The sequence below is a fragment of the Ips typographus genome, linkage group LG1 (assembly GCF_016097725.1).
Source record: "Ips typographus isolate SLU linkage group LG1, UJ_Ityp_2.0, whole genome shotgun sequence".
NCBI classification, from domain to species: domain Eukaryota; kingdom Metazoa; phylum Arthropoda; class Insecta; order Coleoptera; family Curculionidae; genus Ips; species Ips typographus.
In genome coordinates this window covers 1,045,919-1,062,599 of record NC_138422.1, presented here as the reverse complement: position 1 = coordinate 1,062,599, position 16,681 = coordinate 1,045,919, and the positions used below count along the sequence as shown (strand labels likewise).

The following is a 16,681-nucleotide window of genomic DNA, read 5'->3' as shown; positions in this document are numbered from 1 at the left end:
TCTCGCGGTGTCAGTGTTGTTATCGCATAAATATTGTTATGAGAAATCCACGCAAATTGTATAAACTGTTCCCGAGTGCAATAACAAAATACCAGTAACCTTCAAGCTAGTAGCAAAAATGTTTCTAGTTTTCATTGTTGTTGCGCTAATTTTACTTTACGTGTGGTTGTCGCGACCTTATACTTTTTGGACAAAACGCGGAGTTAAACAAGGAAAACCATGGATAGTGTTTGGGGACAGTTGGGGCACCGTTTTCAGGTCCATGACGATGGCCGAAATGGTGTCTTACACTTACAATCTGATTCCGGATACTCGGTAATCGATCAACTCAAAAATATACTGGTGATTTTTCATTTGGTTTGCAGATATTATGGGATTTATCAATTTACAAGACCCAAATTGGTAATTCGCGATCCGGACTTGATTAGACGGGTTACAGTAAAAGATTTCGATCATTTTGTCGATCACACCGCAATGGTGGATCCAAAAGCTGATCCTTTATTCGCTAAGAATTTAATCAGTCTTAAAGGTGAGTGAAGGCAAAAAACACAAATTTAAAAAAATTATTCAAATTTGTTTTTCAGGGGATGAGTGGAGAAAAATGAGATCGACTTTATCCAGTTCGTTTACGAGCAGCAAAATGAAAATGATTTTTTCCTTGATGACCGACGCTGCCAAGGAATTTACCGATTATTTTGAAAACCGAGAGGGCGCAATTGTCGAGGTGGAATTAAAGGATGCCTTCACAAGGTTTAATTTATAATTTGAATGTAGCTTCTCCACCTAGGAAAAGTATTGTAGACACTGAAACTAACATTTTTATTTATCGAGAAAATTACCTTGAGCCATCTCTACTCTCCTTATCATTGTTTCTTTTTGGATAATTTTTAAATTCATGTCAATCTCCATCAAATAAACTTTGCATTTTGCTTTCAAAATGCATCACTATTTGTAATATGTTACTGCAGATTTACCATAGACACTATAGCCACCACCTCTTTTGGAGCCACGGTAAACTCGTTGAGAGAACCTGAAAATGAATTCTTTAAAATGGGCAAAGAAATAGCTGAACTGAACCTCAGCACTGTGTTGAAAATTTTGGTTTTTCAGTTCTCCCCCAAACTTTACCGGGTAATCAATTTGAATTGTAACACTAAAAATACATTTAGATCTAGATTCTAGGTTTGAAAATATTCAGGAAAGAGGTGAACGACTTTTTCACCAAACTAATTAAAGATTCAATTGAAATGAGAGAAGCTCAAGGTATTTACCGGCCTGATATGCTGCAGATCCTTATGGAAAACAAGGACAGCAGCACAAGAATGAGCATTGAAGATATCACAGCTCAGGCTATGATATTCTTTTTTGCTGGATTCGATTCGGTGTCCTCTTTGATGACCTTTACCGCTTACGAACTGGCTGTTAATGGTAAGGTACAAGACAAACTCAGAGAAGAGATTCAGGCAGTTTTAAAAGATTGTGATGGACAACCAACTTTTGATGCCATAAATGGCATGAAATACATGGACATGGTAGTGTCAGGTATGCTTCTGGTTGTCTTGTATTAACTAACTTTATTTACCTTCTTTTGTAGAAACTCTAAGAAAATGGCCACCATTTCTCATTGTGGGTAGGGAATGCACCAAAACTTACATTATTGAGCCAGTAAATCCAACTGAAACCACCCTAATTATTCCCAAAGGAATGGGGGTGCAAATACCGGCTTATGCAATACATCATGATTCAAAATATTTCCCAGAACCTGAACAATTCCGACCAGAACGATTTAGTGCCGAAAATCGCGAAAAATTGACTTCTTACACTAATTTAGGGTTTGGCCAAGGCCCTAGAAGTTGCATAGGTTCTAGATTTGCCCTACTTGAAATCAAAATTCTCATATTTTATTTGATACACAAGTTTCGGCTAGTAATCACCCCCAAAACTCAAGTTCCTATCAAGTTAAGTCCGAAACTTACTATTAACATTAGACCAGAGAATGGACTGTGGTTAGGATTGGAAAAGTTGTAATAAAGATTTTTTTTATGAACTGAACACTTTATTAACAAAACAATACCTTACAGTAGCAGAACTTCTTTGATATTTGCATTGAAATTCTCTCAAGATTTATAAATTCAGCAACCCAACTTAATTTATAAATAAATGATACAATCTAACATAAAAGCTATATTAGGTGGTTGGCCTATTCATAAATATCCTCTCTGTCTGCTACATATCTGCATTACATTATTACATGACATCTGGTCAACAACAGACTCAAATTTGACTTACCTGACAATATCAGCAGGCCTCAAAAGTCTTTCAGCATCTACATCGGGTATTTCAAAACCAAACTCATCCTCTATTGCCATAATAACCTCAACATGATCCAAGGAGTCTAACCCTAAGTCATTTATAAAATGTGACTCCAATTTCAGCTGCAACAGAAAAACAAACTTTAACATTGACCAGCAAACGAAACAGATTAAACAGAGACTGGTTAGAGTATCACTGCTACCATCATAAGCAAAATTACCCTACCTTGTCGGGGTTGATTTTATCATACAAATTTAATACTAAAATCACTCGGTCAGCTATAAGCTTTAGAGTCAGTGGCGGTTTCGAACTGTAACTTCGCTCATGAGGCAGTGTGAGACTCTGAAATAAAAAAATAAATGGTTTATACCTTGTCAGCTGTGACCTTATCATAAGAGGCTACAACTTTCAGTACTCGCTCTATGATTTCTTCTTCTGTTGGTTTAGGCTTAACTATCTCAGGAGAGTAATACCTGATCTAAAGACATAACTTTTTTAAGTAAGAGTCCCTATCAACTTTCAAGGGTGAAAAAGTGAGGTTAAATAGAGTTATGTAATTTTTTTATCAAAAACCCAGTGAATTTATACAAAAATTGTTTGATAGGGTTTTGGTAGATACGCACAACGTCTTCAAGGGCTCGGGAACACTGGGAAGGGCTAAAAATATGAAAATTACCTGGGTGGCTGGAGCTAGAATGCCATTATTGATAAGTTGGGGAGCGAGACTTTTTAACTGTCTGGCTGCTAAAATCCGGGAACTAGTGGTGAAACCCCTTAAATATGACGCGCTCCTTGCTACGCTACGGATACTTCTCGTTAAACCGGACATTTTTTCGTTAGAATCCTAGAAAAAATCGGCTCTATTCATGCACTTGGCAAGCAACAGAACGAGAATAAAAATATGTCGTTTGTCAAGTGTCAAATTAATGACATCTGTCATTATAAGTCTTTATTTAAGCGGCATTGCCATTATTGCCAATTACACAATTTTTTTATTTTTTTTGTAGAAAAGTATAGTAAAAAATTGAGTTTTGATTCAAAAGTTCAGATAAAAATGTATGCTATAATGGTAGTATGGAATAGCACAGCATACTGTGTACTGCCGTGGGGTCTTTAGTGCAAACTGCAAATTAGGAGAATTTCCCCACGCTTCATGGAGCGTGAAAACGAATGCGGCAATTATAAAAGTGGTTTTAGCGATCTAAAAAAAAAGTAACTTGGTCACTGGACATAGTGCAAGCAAGTAACACAAGATAACTAATCAACTCGGTCATCTCTCTCAACTCATCTCATCATTCATCATCATCATCAAGTACTGTTTAGCGGCAATTTGGCAACGTAGCATATTGTACTAATCCTGTACAATAGCGTTTTTTACAAGCAACATACATGTTGTTTGTCCGTTTGTCGTACAAAACTATTGTACTAAACTTGCTTAAAGTCTGGTGTACTGTTCGCCTGTTCCTGTCTTGTGCTGTATAGGAAAAAGAAAGTTTAGCACCCCCAAAGAAAAATAAACCATAAATACCGAAAATAACGCAATGGAGGAAGACAGCAGTCCGAAACAGGCACTTCGAGGGTTCCGCATTCAAAAGAAACCCCAGCTTTCCCATCAGTCAAGTGAAACATTGGATAGTTGTAAGTTGGAACCTTGTGAGGTTCGAATTACCCCTTTAAAATAAAGCAGATTTAACCGTTCTTGAGTTACAGCTCAGGAAATTAGTCCGGCGCCTCAACCAACCTTCAAACGAATTTTAAATCCCTTCAGCGATTCTGATTCCGAAATTGAGAGCCACAAGTTTCAGTCCCCAGAACAAAGCGCTAAAGTAACTTCTCCTTTGAAGAACAGCACTCCAGTGATTCACAGGAATGGCACAATGAACCGACAGAAGAATCCTGGGGTGCTGGAGAAGGAGAAACAAATGAAGTTCCTACTAGAGATTTTTCCTAATTTAGAGGCTATGGTATTTGATTGCAATAGAGTAGTTTGGTTTATACCCAGTGTGTGATTTGTAGAAAATACATGACATTCTGTCAAAGCACAACTTTAACACTGATGCTGCTGCAGCTGAACTGAGTCGCTCCTACACACAAACTGTAATGCAGGGTAGTTACAGCCAATGGAAGGAGGAGTATGACAGGAATAGCACTAGACAAGTTAGTGATGCAGAACCTAGGAAAAGATATGCTGAAGGCGAACCCAGTGTTAACAGAAAGAAAAAAGGTTAGTTAGTTATTTTGCAGGATAGTACATTCTTTAACAAAAAAAAATTGTTAAAGTAAAAAGAAGAAAAACTGATTATGACAGTGATGAAAGTACAGGGAGCCACCATGAGTACCGAGACCGTAGAGTATTTGACAGGTAAGCTGGTTGTTACACTAAATTTGGCAATCTCTATCATTGTACAATTTAGTGATGATGAAGACTCTGACGCGGAAATTACTGATGAATTGACCAATGACAAGCGGAAAGTGTTGGAATTTTTTGGTACTGCCACTTTAAATGAACTGCAACTTATGCAATACTGCTCCAAAAAGAAGGGTGAAGCCATCATTGAAGAGCGTCCATTCACTGGTTGGATTGACCTGGTAAATCAACTGAACATAGGCAATTCCACAACAAAATCCAATTCATAACATTTCCAGGTTACCAAGCTGCAAACCAACAGGTATCTTAGTACTGACCTGTTAAATTCCGCCCAACAAGTGCTGACTACACGAAATAACATTCGCAGCCTAATGAAACGTTGCACGAATTTGGCGCAACAAATGGAAAGGGCCGTAGCTGCAGGAGCGGGAGTTAAAGAGCAACCTGCCAATTTGTCATCTTCGTAAGTCACGATTTAGATTATTTAAGAAAAAATGATAATTGATAACATCACAGTCAAAAAAATTGTTAATTGCTGTTTCTACGTGTACTAGACAAAGATGGCAACAAACCGTGTAAGTGTCTTTCTGACAAAAAGTACAATTAGGTCAGGTGTCACGTGATTTAGAAAACACGTGGAAAAATAGTGGTGTAACGATGAAAAAAGTCACATAAATTGGGGTTAAACATAAAAAAAGTTAACATACCCGCCAAAAGTCATGTGACACGCACCAAAAAAAAACGGTCAAAATGGCGGAATTTTGTATGCGTGTGTTACTTAACTTTGACAGAACAGAAAACCAATGACGTTTTCGATTGGCTAGCTTAGTTCAAAACTAATGTATCTGTAACTAATGTATCGAAAACGCCATAAAAAATGTCAAAAAAGGCAAATCAAAATAGCGGGGTAAAAAATCACGTGACCTCGAAAAAACTGGTTGGAATAAAACAATTAAAACATATCAAAATGGCGGAAATGTCACGTGATTTAAAAAAACTGATTAAAAGTGTCACAAGGGGGTTGAACATTAAATCTCATTTTTTGGTAAATGGGAAATCTCCAAGTTCAGCCAAGCCTAACTTGGTTATTTGGAAAAATATGAAAAAGTGGAAAAGGGGAAAGTTGTAGAGAATTTCTCTTTCTCTTATTTTTGAGTCATTAACCAAAATATGTTAATATTGAACAAAAATTGACATTTAAAAGTGCAGTGCTGATTTTGACCGATATCTCCTTTACCCAACTAAATATGACAAAACGTCAAATTAGCTTTTTTGAAGACCATTAAATTCCTTATAAAACGTTTTTTTAATGACGATTTTAGCTCCTCAAATAAAGGAGATATGAATTTTCAAAGTTGTTGGTTTTTTTAATTGTCTCAAAGATTCTTATTCATATACAGGTGTGGTAAATCCAAAACCGACCATAGGAAAACCGTGTTACTGACAGAGAAACGTAGATAATTGCATGCGTGGGACAAAGACAGTAAACGAAAAAAAATATCAAGTAGGCCGTATTTTCAGCGCGCTGTTGCCAAACGCCAAGTATCCAATACTGTGGACAAAATTAATTTAAATTAATTGGTATTGGATTTTGGCAACAGCGTACTGAAAATATGGCCTACTTGGTATTTTTTTCGTTTATTGTCTTTGTCCCACCCATGCAACTATCTATGTTTCTCTGTCAGTTACACAGCTTTCCTATGGTCGGTTTTGGATTTACCTCACCTGTATCAAAAGAACCGTCTGAAGCTTCTCTTTCCAGTGGTGTGCGGCAAAAAAAATTCTAACCCCAAAAATACGTACAGGGTGTGGCAAAAACTTGACACACGTTACTTTTCACTCACCCCTTGAACCACTCGTTTGCAAGGCAGGAAACTGTGTTAACAGACGCTTTTTAGTTTAAAGCTTAACATCTTAACTGCATGAAAAATTACGATGATTTTTTGTATAATTAAACAGTTTGAGATTAACCATTTACCAAATGGTGGGATTGAACTGTAAATGGGAAATTTCCAAGTTCAGCCAAGCCTAACTTGGTTATTTGGAAAAATATAAAAAAGTGGAAAAGGGGAAAGTTGTAGAGAATTTCACCCTTTTAGATTGCATTAGGGCACTAATTTTTGAGTTATTAACCAAAATAGGTTAATATTAAACAAAAATTGACATTTAAAAGTGCAGTGCCGATTTTAACCGATATCTCCTTTACCCAACTAAATATGACAAAACGTCAAATTAGCTTTTCTGAAGAGCATTAAATTCCCTATAAAACGTTTTTTTAATGACGATTTTAGCTCCTCAAATAAAGGAGATATGAATTTTCAAAGTTGTTGGTTTTTTTAATCGTCTCAAAGATTCTTATTCATATACAGGTGTGGTAAATCCAAAACCGACCCTAGGAAAACCGTGTAACTGACAGAGAAACGTAGATAGTTGCATGCGTGGGACAAAGACAGTAAACGAAAAAAAATATCAAGTAGGCCGTATTTTCAGCGCGCTGTTGCCAAACGCCAATTATCCAATACTGTGGACAAAATTAATTTAAATTAATTGGTATTGGATTTTGGCAACAGCGTACTGAAAATATGGCCTACTTGGTATTTTTTTCGTTTATTGTCTTTGTCCCACCCATGCAATTATCTACGTTTCTCTGTCAGTTACACGGCTTTCCTATGGGTATCAAAAGAACCGTCTGAAGCTTCTCTTTCCAGTGGTGTGCGGCAAAAAAAATTCTAACCCCAAAAATACGTACAAGGTGTGGCAAAAACTTGACACACGTTACTTTTCACTCACCCCTTGTACCACTCGTTTGCAAGGCACTCAGTGAGATCTTTTTTTATGATTGAACAGTTTGAGATTAACCAGTTACCAAATGGTGGGATTGAACTGGATGGCGGTGTTGCATTCGCAACGCGTTAACGGAATTCTGGCCGATGAAATGGGTCTAGGAAAAACCGTACAAATCATAGCGTTCCTCGCCTACCTCAAATTGACTGGACAAGCGCAAAATACGCATCTAGTTGTCGTGCCTTCATCCACTTTAGGTTTGTCCCTAAATATCCGTCTTTCTCTGTCAGAACCTGGCTGTCATTTTGATTATATTTCCGCAGATAATTGGAAAAATGAATTCGGTCGATGGTGTCCGGAACTACGGGTTTTTATGTATTACGGCTCCACCGAAGAACGTAGGGGCTTCCGTTTTGACTTGGCCAAAGGAATGTTGGCCGACTTTGATGTGATTCTTACCACGTAAAACTTGTTTTGTCTTACTCTCTGTCGCAACTACGAGTAAACATTTTTCAGTTATACAATGGTGGGAAACAGTCCAGAGGAACGGAAAATGTTCAGAGTGACCCCATTACAATACGTCATATTTGACGAGGCTCACATGTTGAAAAACATGAACACGCAACGGTACGAGAATCTGATTCGGATTAATGTGAGTGAGTTTGGAGCAGGTGACCGGCACTGTAAAGCTCGGTTCTCATGTATCCGGAATTGAGCGCGGGGTGCGGAATGAATGCTTTTTACGCACGGAAAACTCCTTGTCGTTCACATATGACGAGTGACACAGCTTCTGTTAGTTCAAACTTTGACACTGTTTTTCTCTCGGACTGTACTCATTTTGGTAGTGTTTTTTTAGGTTAGTAGATAGGAAATTTAATGAGGATTCCAAAAATGTGCTTAAAACTGTCATTTTATCACTCCAAGTGAGTTTAACAGACGATTTTGTCGCTGACTGTGTTTTCAAACTTTGGCAGCACTTTTCTCCCTGACTGTACCGAATTTAGTGATATTTTTTTAGGCTATTGGATAGGAAATTTAATAAGGATTCCAAAAATGTGCTTAAAACTGTCATTTTCTCACTCCAAGTGAGTTTAACAGACGATTTTGTCGCTGACTGTGTTTTCAAACTTTGGCAGCACTTTTCTCCCTGACTGTACCGAATTTAGTGATATTTTTTTAGGCTATTGGATAGGAAATTTAATGAGGATTCCAAAAATGTGCTTAAAACTGTCATTTTCTCACTCCAAGTGAGTTTAACAGACGATTTTGTCGCTGACTGTGTTTTCAAACTTTGGCAGCACTTTTCTCCCTGACTGTACCGAATTTAGTGATATTTTTTTAGGCTATTGGATAGGAAATTTAATAAGGATTCCAAAAATGTGCTTAAAACTGTCATTTTCTCACTCCAAGTGAGTTTAACAGACGATTTTGTCGCTGACTGTGTTTTCAAACTTTGGCAGCACTTTTCTCCCTGACTATACCGAATTTAGTGATATTTTTTTAGGCTATTGGATAGGAAATTTAATAAGGATTCCAGAAATGTGCTTAAAACTGTCATTTTCACACCACAAGTGGGTTTTACAGGCGATTTTGTTCTTGACTGTCCTTTCAAACTGTGTTTCTAACAATTCAAACTTTGACACCATTTTTCACTATGACTGTAACGATATGTTTTTGTTTTTTTTGGCTATTGAATAGGAAATTTAATACGGATTCCAAAAATGTACTTAAATCAAAATTTTCTGACTAGAAGTGGGTTTTACCAGCGATTTTGTCCCTGACTCTCCTTCCGAATTGTGTTTCTTTTAGTTCAAAATTTGACACTGCTTTTCTCCCAGACTGTACCACATTTTATACGGTTTTACCAAGTAACTGAATAGGAAATTTAACGAGGATTCCAAAAATGTGCTTAAAACTGTCATTTTCTCATTCCAAGTGGGTTTTACAGGCCATTTTGTCTCTGACTGTCCTTTCAAACTGTGTTTCTGGCAGTTCAAACTTTGACACTGTTTTTCTAACTGACTATACTCGATTTGTTAGTGTTTTTTTAGGTTAGTAGATAGGAAACTTAATGAGGATTCCAAAAATGTGGATAAAACTGTCATTTTCTCACTCCAAGTGAGTTTAACAGACGATTTTGTCGCTGACTGTCTTTTCAAACTGTGTTTCTGCCAGTTTAAACTTTGGCAGCACTTTTCTCCCTGACTGTACCGAATTTTGTGAGTTTTTTGAGGTTATTGGATAAGAAATTTAATGAGGATTCCAAAAATGTGCTTAAAACTGTCATTTTCTCACTCCAAGTGAGTTTAACAGACGATTTTGTCGCTGACTGTTTTTTCAAACTGTGTTTCTGGCAGTTCAAACTTTGACACTGTTTTTCTAACTGACTATACTCGATTTGTTAGTGTTTTTTTAGGTTAGTAGATAGGAAACTTAATGAGGATTCCAAAAATGTGGATAAAACTGTCATTTTCTCACTCCAAGTGAGTTTAACAGACGATTTTGTCGCTGACTGTGTTTTCAAACTGTGTTTCTGCCAGTTTAAACTTTGGCAGCACTTTTCTCCCTGACTGTACCGAATTTTGTGATTTTTTTGAGGTTATTGGATAAGAAATTTAATGAGGATTCCAAAAATGTGCTTAAAACTGTCATTTTCTCACTCCAAGTGAGTTTAACAGACGATTTTGTCGCTGACTGTGTTTTCAAACTTTGGCAGCACTTTTCTCCCTGACTGTACCGAATTTAGTGATATTTTTTTAGGCTATTGGATAGGAAATTTAATAAGGATTCCAAAAATGTGCTTAAAACTGTCATTTTCACACCACAAGTGGGTTTTACAGGCGATTTTGTTCTTGACTGTCCTTTCAAACTGTGTTTCTAACAATTCCAACTTTGACGCCATTTTTCACCATGACTGTAACGATATGTTTTTGTTTTTTTTGGCTATTGAATAGGAAATTTAATACGGATTCCAAAAATGTACTTAAATCAAACATTTTCTGACTAGAAGTGGGTTTTACCAGCGATTTTGTCCCTGACTCTCCTTCCGAATTGTGTTTCTTTTAGTTCAAAATTTGACACTGCTTTTCTCCCAGACTGTACCACATTTTATACGGTTTTACCAAGTAACTGAATAGGAAATTTAACGAGGATTCTAAAAATGTGCTTAAAACTGTCATTTTCTCATTCCAAGTGGGTTTTACAGGCCATTTTGTGTCTGACTGTCCTTTCAAACTGTGTTTCTGGCAGTTCAAATTTTGACACTGTTTTTCTAACTGACTATACTCGATTTTTTAGTGTTTTTTTTAGGTTAGTAGATAGGAAACTTAATGAGGATTCCAAAAATGTGGATAAAACTGTCATTTTCTCACTCCAAGTGAGTTTAACAGGCGATTTTGTCGCTGACTGTTTTTTCAAACTGTGTTTCTGGCAGTTCAAACTTTGACACTGTTTTTCTAACTGACTATACTCGATTTGTTAGTGTTTTTTTAGGTTAGTAGATAGGAAACTTAATGAGGATTCCAAAAATGTGGATAAAACTGTCATTTTCTCACTCCAAGTGAGTTTAACAGACGATTTTGTCGCTGACTGTTTTTTCAAACTGTGTTTCTGGCAGTTCAAACTTTGACAGCGACTTTTCTCTCTGACTGTACCGAATACCTATTGTTTTCATTCGATTGGCAATCTGAAGCCAAGCCTTCTTCAAGGCATTATTATCCTTGTGTTGAGGGTGCTTAGAATCCCACAAAATAGGGAACTTTGGACAAAATCAATTAGCGTAGTGTTAAAATCGTTTTCGTTCATCTCCACGGACATATTTGCTTTGCTGTTTCTGTTTTGTTTTCTGTCCCTGTCATTATTGTCACGATTACGACGTTTACGCGCGGAAAATATCAAAATATGCAATCCGGTCCGGATAGACGGACAGAACGCTGATTGGCTGAACGATTTTCCGCTGTCCGCATTCCGCGAATGTTCCGGATTCATGTGAACCAAGCTTAAGTGATGTGACACCGACATTTCCAGGCTAAACATCGCATCTTACTGACGGGGACGCCTCTTCAAAACAACTTACTAGAGTTGATGTCATTACTGATTTTCGTTATGCCGAAAATGTTTGCTGAAAAAACTGACGACTTGAAGAACCTATTCCAAAAGAATTCGGTTAGTTTGTAGGTGGTACGAGTTTATATTAGTTATTGTTTATTTTTGTAGAAAAGTAAAGAGGAAGAGAACGTGCCAAGTTTCGAACGGGAACAAATCGAACAGGCCAAGAGAATAATGAAACCTTTCGTTTTGCGGCGCCTGAAAAGGGACGTGTTGCAGGATTTGCCTAAAAAAACTGATCTGGTCGTCACTGTGTCTATGGCTTCAGTACAAAAGCAACACTATCAAGAACTGGTCGCCTCTTATAAAAATATCAGTGTAAGTACCACAACAATTACTAATTAGTGAAAAACACAGTACTTACAGGAAGAAGGAAATCAATACAATGGTATGAGCATAATGACGGATTTGCGCAAATTGAGCAATCATCCTCTACTTATGCGCTATCATTACGGGCTGGACCAGTTACAAGATATTGCCAAATTGCTTGCCAAAGATCCTGGTTATAAAGACACAGTGGTGGAGTACATTGTGGAGGACTTAAAGTGGATGTCCGATTTTGAAATTCATACAATGGCCCAACAATTTAGGGTAAGTTTAGAGTGAGTAAGTAAAAACACAAATTTTTGTCTGTTCAGTACAGTCTGAATCTGAAAGTAAGCTCTTTTAAAAATTGTAATGTGTTTGACAAAGATTACCATAAGTGTTAAAGCAGGTTTTATGCCTCACATAATGAGAGAAATTCATGAGCATAAAGTGATTTGATTTTACACTTTTGTGTCAAAGCTGTCAATGAAAACAGTTTAACCAACCCAACCAAGTGAATTTAGTGTTTAGGTGGTAATAATTACAGATTATTCCTACTTGTTTTTCTGGTATTTTTGATATTTTTATTTTGAAATTTCATAATCATCCTGAATACTGTGTTTATGTATTGAATTCTGCAGCTCCCAGTTTCACTTTTTCGTTTGTGTCTGTTGGCATTATGCAAAACGGCAAGTTTGATCAAATAAGTTGAATCAAAATAGAACCTATTTGGTAAAAATTTTGCATAAAATTTTGTTTTACACATAAAATCGTCCTTGAAGCAGCTTTATGAATTCATGAATTTCTTTGACATCAAAGCGCGGTGTAAAACCTGCTTTTTGTCTAGAAATTGAAGAATTACAGGAGCTAAAAAGAGAAAGCTGATATAGGATGAAAGCTTTGCAACAAAAGCATAGTTTAGATTAAATATCCTGCTGAACCACTGAAAATTCAGATTTTGCCATTGTGTTTTTAGGTTAAGAGGCAGATGCACGTTTAGTCCATTAATGATTTTTTTCTGTATAATAAAATAACAAAAAATCACACACATTCAATTCAAATCACAAACATGTTTTGTCACATTTTCGTCTTCCTGTTGAAACTTTCACCCTGTATATCTCTGGAACTGTTTGAAACTTAACTTTTACTATAAAAAATAGTTTAAAATTCGATTTTTCAGTCTAGAAGTCAATTTAATACTGACGAAGCGTGAAATGGCATGTTTAAGCCTATGGAAAATGTAAAAATAGTTTTTTAAGTCTGCTATGTCAAAAACTTGGTGAAGATAACCCTAAAACTCGATTTTCCAAGCTGAAAGCAGTTTTAAAGCCCTAAAAATAGTCCAGAGTGCTAAGAAAATGAAAAGCAAAGTAAAAATACTTGAAAAATTAGTCTTCAAGTCAATTTTCATGAATCTAATGTCAATATCCTGTATTTAAGACTATTTTCAAGACTAAAATATTGAAATGTATTTTCAAATTATGAAAACTTACTTCAAATGCAAATTTTAAGCTTTTGATGTCACTTTTCATTGGTTCAGAGTCACTTTTTGGTGTCCAAGTCAATTTTCAAGGTTGAAATGTGTGAATTTGTAGTCAAAAATTGTAGATAAAGTAGTTTTTCATGGCTACAAGTCAATTTTCACTACTAAAGTTTTTCAATTTATCTGAAAACTATAACGACTGACTACAAAAACAGTTTTTAAGCCTCTCAAGTCAATTTTCACAGTTTCCAAGTGAATTGTCAAGGCTAAAGTCTTTCAATTTGTCTGAAAACTGTGAAAACTGGTTACAAAGACAATTTTTAAGCCTCTCAAGTCAATTTTCATTGTTTCAAAGTAAATTTACTGGTTAATGTCAATTTTCCAAACTAATGTCTTTCAATTTGTCTGGAAACTGTGAAAACTGGTTACAAAGACAATTTTTAGACCTCTCAAGTCAATTTTCATTGTTTCAAAGTAAATTTACTGGTTAATGTCAATTTTCCAAACTAATGTCTTTCAATTTGTCTGGAAACTGTGAAAACTGGTTACAAAGACAATTTTTAAGCCTCTCAAGTCAATTTTCATTGTTTCAAAGTAAATTTACTGGTTAATGTCAATTTTCCAAACTAATGTCTTTCAATTTGTCTGGAAACTGTAAAAACTGGTTACAAAGACAATTTTTAAGCCTCTCAAGTCAATTTTCATTGTTTCAAAGTAAATTTACTGGTTAATGTCAATTTTCCAAACTAATGTCATTCAATTTGTCTGGAAACTGTGAAAACTGGTTACAAAGACAATTTTTAGACCTCTCAAGTCAATTTTCATTGTTTCAAAGTAAATTTACTGGTTAATGTCAATTTTCCAAACTAATGTCTTTCAATTTGTCTGGAAACTGTGAAAACTGGTTACAAAGACAATTTTTAAGCCTCTCAAGTCAATTTTCATTGTTTCAAAGTAAATTTACTGGTTAATGTCAATTTTCCAAACTAATGTCTTTCAATTTGTCTGGAAACTGTGAAAACTGGTTACAAAGACAATTTTTAGACCTCTCAAGTCAATTTTCATTGTTTCAAAGTAAATTTACTGGTTAATGTCAATTTTCCAAACTAATGTCTTTCAATTTGTCTGGAAACTGTAAAAACTGGTTACAAAGACAATTTTTAAGCCTCTCAAGTCAATTTTCATTGTTTCAAAGTAAATTTACTGGTTAATGTCAATTTTCCAAACTAATGTCTTTCAATTTGTCTGGAAACTGTGAAAACTGGTTACAAAGACAATTTTTAAGCTTCTTAAGTCAATTTTCACCGTTTTCAAGTGAATTGTCAATGCTAAAGTCTTTCAATTTGTCTGAAAACTGTGAAAACTGGTTTCAAAGACAATTTTTAAGCCTTTCAAGTCAATTTTCACCGTTTCAAAGTAAATTTACTGGTTAATAAGTCAATTTTCAAAACTAAAGTCTTTCAATTCGTCTGGAACTATGAAAACTGGCTACAAAGACATTTTTTAAGCTTCCTAAGTCAATTTTCACCGTTTTTAAGTTGGGTTGGGCTGGTTTTGGGTCTTGGAACGTATTAGATAACTCAATTATCTCGTAAACAAAGTTTCAAATCAGAATTTTATAAGAGATACTTAGTTTGTCAAATTAAAGTGAAAAAAACTGAAATTTTTGAAAAATATCCAGTGACGTAGAGAATAAGGCAGAAAAATTAAAACCATCTTTCTGTATTCACACCACTGGACAGTTTCAACAAACGTCATTAACACTATATAATGAGTATTAATATTAATTTGATAAAAAAAATTATTTTTTTATTTTTTTTAGTATTAATATTAATTTCATATGTATTTGTTCTAAATTTTATTAAAATTGCTCCAGCAGCGGTTTGACTTGACAGTTATCACAAGAAACCGATTTTTTTAAACTGAACTTTTATGGACTGTATTTTCCTTGAGAAGCATTTTTCAGGAAAATGACTTTTTGGTGGGTTTTGGAATGGTGAATTATTGACATTTAATATTGGACCACCCTGTATATACGTAATACAATTGACAATAAGTGTGATAATTTCAAAACTCCAGCACCTCGCAAATCCCTCAACCCAATTGGAGGGGGTCTAGTTTGAGCGCATAAAAAATGATTGTTAAGGCAATTTGAACCTTATCAATACAACTTTTGTATTTCACTTTCAGTGTCTGAACAAATTTGTGTTACCGGACAATTTGATATTAACCTCCGGAAAATTCATGTACCTGGACAAGGCGTTGCCCGAACTGCAACGAAACGGCCATCGCGTGCTTATATTCAGTCAATATGTAATCCTGCTGAACGTCCTAGAAGTGTACTTACAAATACGAAATTATCGGTACTTGCGGCTAGATGGCAGCACTCCAGTCAGTTCCAGGTAAAATTGTATTTTTTCCTTTAAATACAATAATTGCAATACCCGAACTTGTACGTTCAGACAGGACTTGATTAACGAGTACACGAATGACACGGACATTTTCATTTTTTTGTTGTCGACACGCGCTGGAGGATTGGGAATTAATTTGACTAGCGCCGACACAGTCATCATCCACGATATTGATTTCAATCCTTACAATGATAAACAAGCGGAGGACCGGTGCCACCGAATGGGTCAAACCAAACCTGTTACAGTTTATAGGTACAACAATTTTACAGGTTGTTCCGATAAGAGTGGTTTTTAAAAAGGAGCTCAAATAAGTGCTAGAAAATATTTATTAAAAAAAAAATCCGAGAACCACTCTTATTTGAACACCCTGTACGCAACTAAAATCAGCATCTAATTAAACGTCGTTTTAGGTTAATTTCTCAAGGGAGTATTGAAGAGGGAATGCTAGCCATGTGTAAAGAGAAGCTGAAACTCGAACGGGAGATTACTACTGAAGGTATTATTTTTTGAGTTAACCGAGTTTTTGGGTTATTTAAAGTGCGCGTTTATTAAAACAGAAAGCGACAATCCTGACGTAAAGAGCGTGGTGAAGCTGCTTTCATCTTGTTTGGGAATTGATTCGGCCAAAGCGACCAACTTGGTTTCACCCAGGAGGGACGTTCAATAACACTTCATTACTATTATTATTGGTTGTTAATTTATATCGTATAGGCTAAGCGCGAGCACAGCTCTAAAACAGTTTCATTTTAATAAAAACGTATTTTATAATGTTTTGTGGATTTAACTTTCAACACACAATACATTTAAAAGAAAAATTTGAAATTTGTCAAGTCGTTTCAAGGTATGAGATACTCCCTCTGGTGATCAGTTTTGAAAACAGTTTCGGACATTCCAGCTGTCATTTCTCCG

The 16,681-nt window shown here is 35.7% G+C and overlaps 3 protein-coding genes across 4 annotated transcripts; 2 read left to right on the top strand and 1 right to left on the bottom strand.

The window, feature by feature from the left end:
* The first annotated feature begins 25 nt into the window (after positions 1 to 25).
* LOC145735581 (cytochrome P450 9e2-like) lies at positions 26 to 2,047 on the top strand. The gene is made up of 6 exons (XM_081989564.1): positions 26 to 315; positions 366 to 529; positions 585 to 750; positions 969 to 1,131; positions 1,176 to 1,542; positions 1,595 to 2,047. Exons 1-6 carry the CDS (start codon positions 119 to 121, stop codon positions 2,026 to 2,028), a joined length of 1,491 nt encoding a protein of 496 aa, XP_081845690.1. The 5' UTR covers positions 26 to 118; the 3' UTR covers positions 2,029 to 2,047.
* On the bottom strand, positions 2,035 to 3,220 carry ND-ACP (NADH dehydrogenase (ubiquinone) acyl carrier protein). Of its 2 annotated transcripts, none has more exons than XM_081989851.1 (4): positions 2,990 to 3,220; positions 2,539 to 2,655; positions 2,290 to 2,435; positions 2,035 to 2,234 (listed from the first exon to the last, which is right to left on the bottom strand). In XM_081989851.1, the coding sequence occupies exons 1-4, from the start codon at positions 3,140 to 3,142 to the stop codon at positions 2,201 to 2,203; spliced, it is 450 nt and encodes a 149-aa protein (XP_081845977.1). In that variant the 5' UTR covers positions 3,143 to 3,220; the 3' UTR covers positions 2,035 to 2,200. The 2 variants fall into 2 exon arrangements, with proteins under 2 accessions (XP_081845977.1, XP_081845987.1); XM_081989861.1 differs by lacking the exon at positions 2,539 to 2,655 and adding an exon at positions 2,684 to 2,791 and having other exon boundaries at positions 2,990 to 3,218.
* A 487-nt stretch (positions 3,221 to 3,707) lies between these two features.
* Positions 3,708 to 16,542, top strand: LOC145735523 (SWI/SNF-related matrix-associated actin-dependent regulator of chromatin subfamily A containing DEAD/H box 1 homolog). The gene is made up of 16 exons (XM_081989455.1): positions 3,708 to 3,951; positions 4,024 to 4,277; positions 4,330 to 4,537; positions 4,594 to 4,675; positions 4,728 to 4,902; positions 4,960 to 5,144; positions 7,529 to 7,722; positions 7,789 to 7,927; positions 7,982 to 8,117; positions 11,492 to 11,629; positions 11,681 to 11,890; positions 11,939 to 12,163; positions 15,552 to 15,763; positions 15,824 to 16,024; positions 16,183 to 16,268; positions 16,330 to 16,542. Exons 1-16 carry the CDS (start codon positions 3,855 to 3,857, stop codon positions 16,437 to 16,439), a joined length of 2,652 nt encoding a protein of 883 aa, XP_081845581.1. The 5' UTR covers positions 3,708 to 3,854; the 3' UTR covers positions 16,440 to 16,542.
* The last annotated feature ends 139 nt before the right edge of the window (positions 16,543 to 16,681 follow it).

Coding starts and splice junctions, on each gene's coding strand:
- LOC145735581 (XM_081989564.1), top strand. CDS start 119: ATGTTTCTAGTTTTCATTGTTGTTGCGCTAATTTTACTTTACGTGTGG. Junction 751..968: donor TTAAAGGATGCCTTCACAAG/GTTTAATTTATA, acceptor ATGTTACTGCAG/ATTTACCATAGACACTATAG. Junction 1,132..1,175: donor TCTCCCCCAAACTTTACCGG/GTAATCAATTTG, acceptor ATTTAGATCTAG/ATTCTAGGTTTGAAAATATT.
- ND-ACP (XM_081989851.1), bottom strand. CDS start 3,142: ATGTCCGGTTTAACGAGAAGTATCCGTAGCGTAGCAAGGAGCGCGTCA. Junction 2,656..2,989: donor TTCTAGCTCCAGCCACCCAG/GTAATTTTCATA, acceptor TTTTTATTTCAG/AGTCTCACACTGCCTCATGA. Junction 2,235..2,289: donor AGGCCTGCTGATATTGTCAG/GTAAGTCAAATT, acceptor AATGTAATGCAG/ATATGTAGCAGACAGAGAGG.
- LOC145735523 (XM_081989455.1), top strand. CDS start 3,855: ATGGAGGAAGACAGCAGTCCGAAACAGGCACTTCGAGGGTTCCGCATT. Junction 4,676..4,727: donor GACCGTAGAGTATTTGACAG/GTAAGCTGGTTG, acceptor TGTACAATTTAG/TGATGATGAAGACTCTGACG. Junction 7,928..7,981: donor TTTGATGTGATTCTTACCAC/GTAAAACTTGTT, acceptor AACATTTTTCAG/TTATACAATGGTGGGAAACA.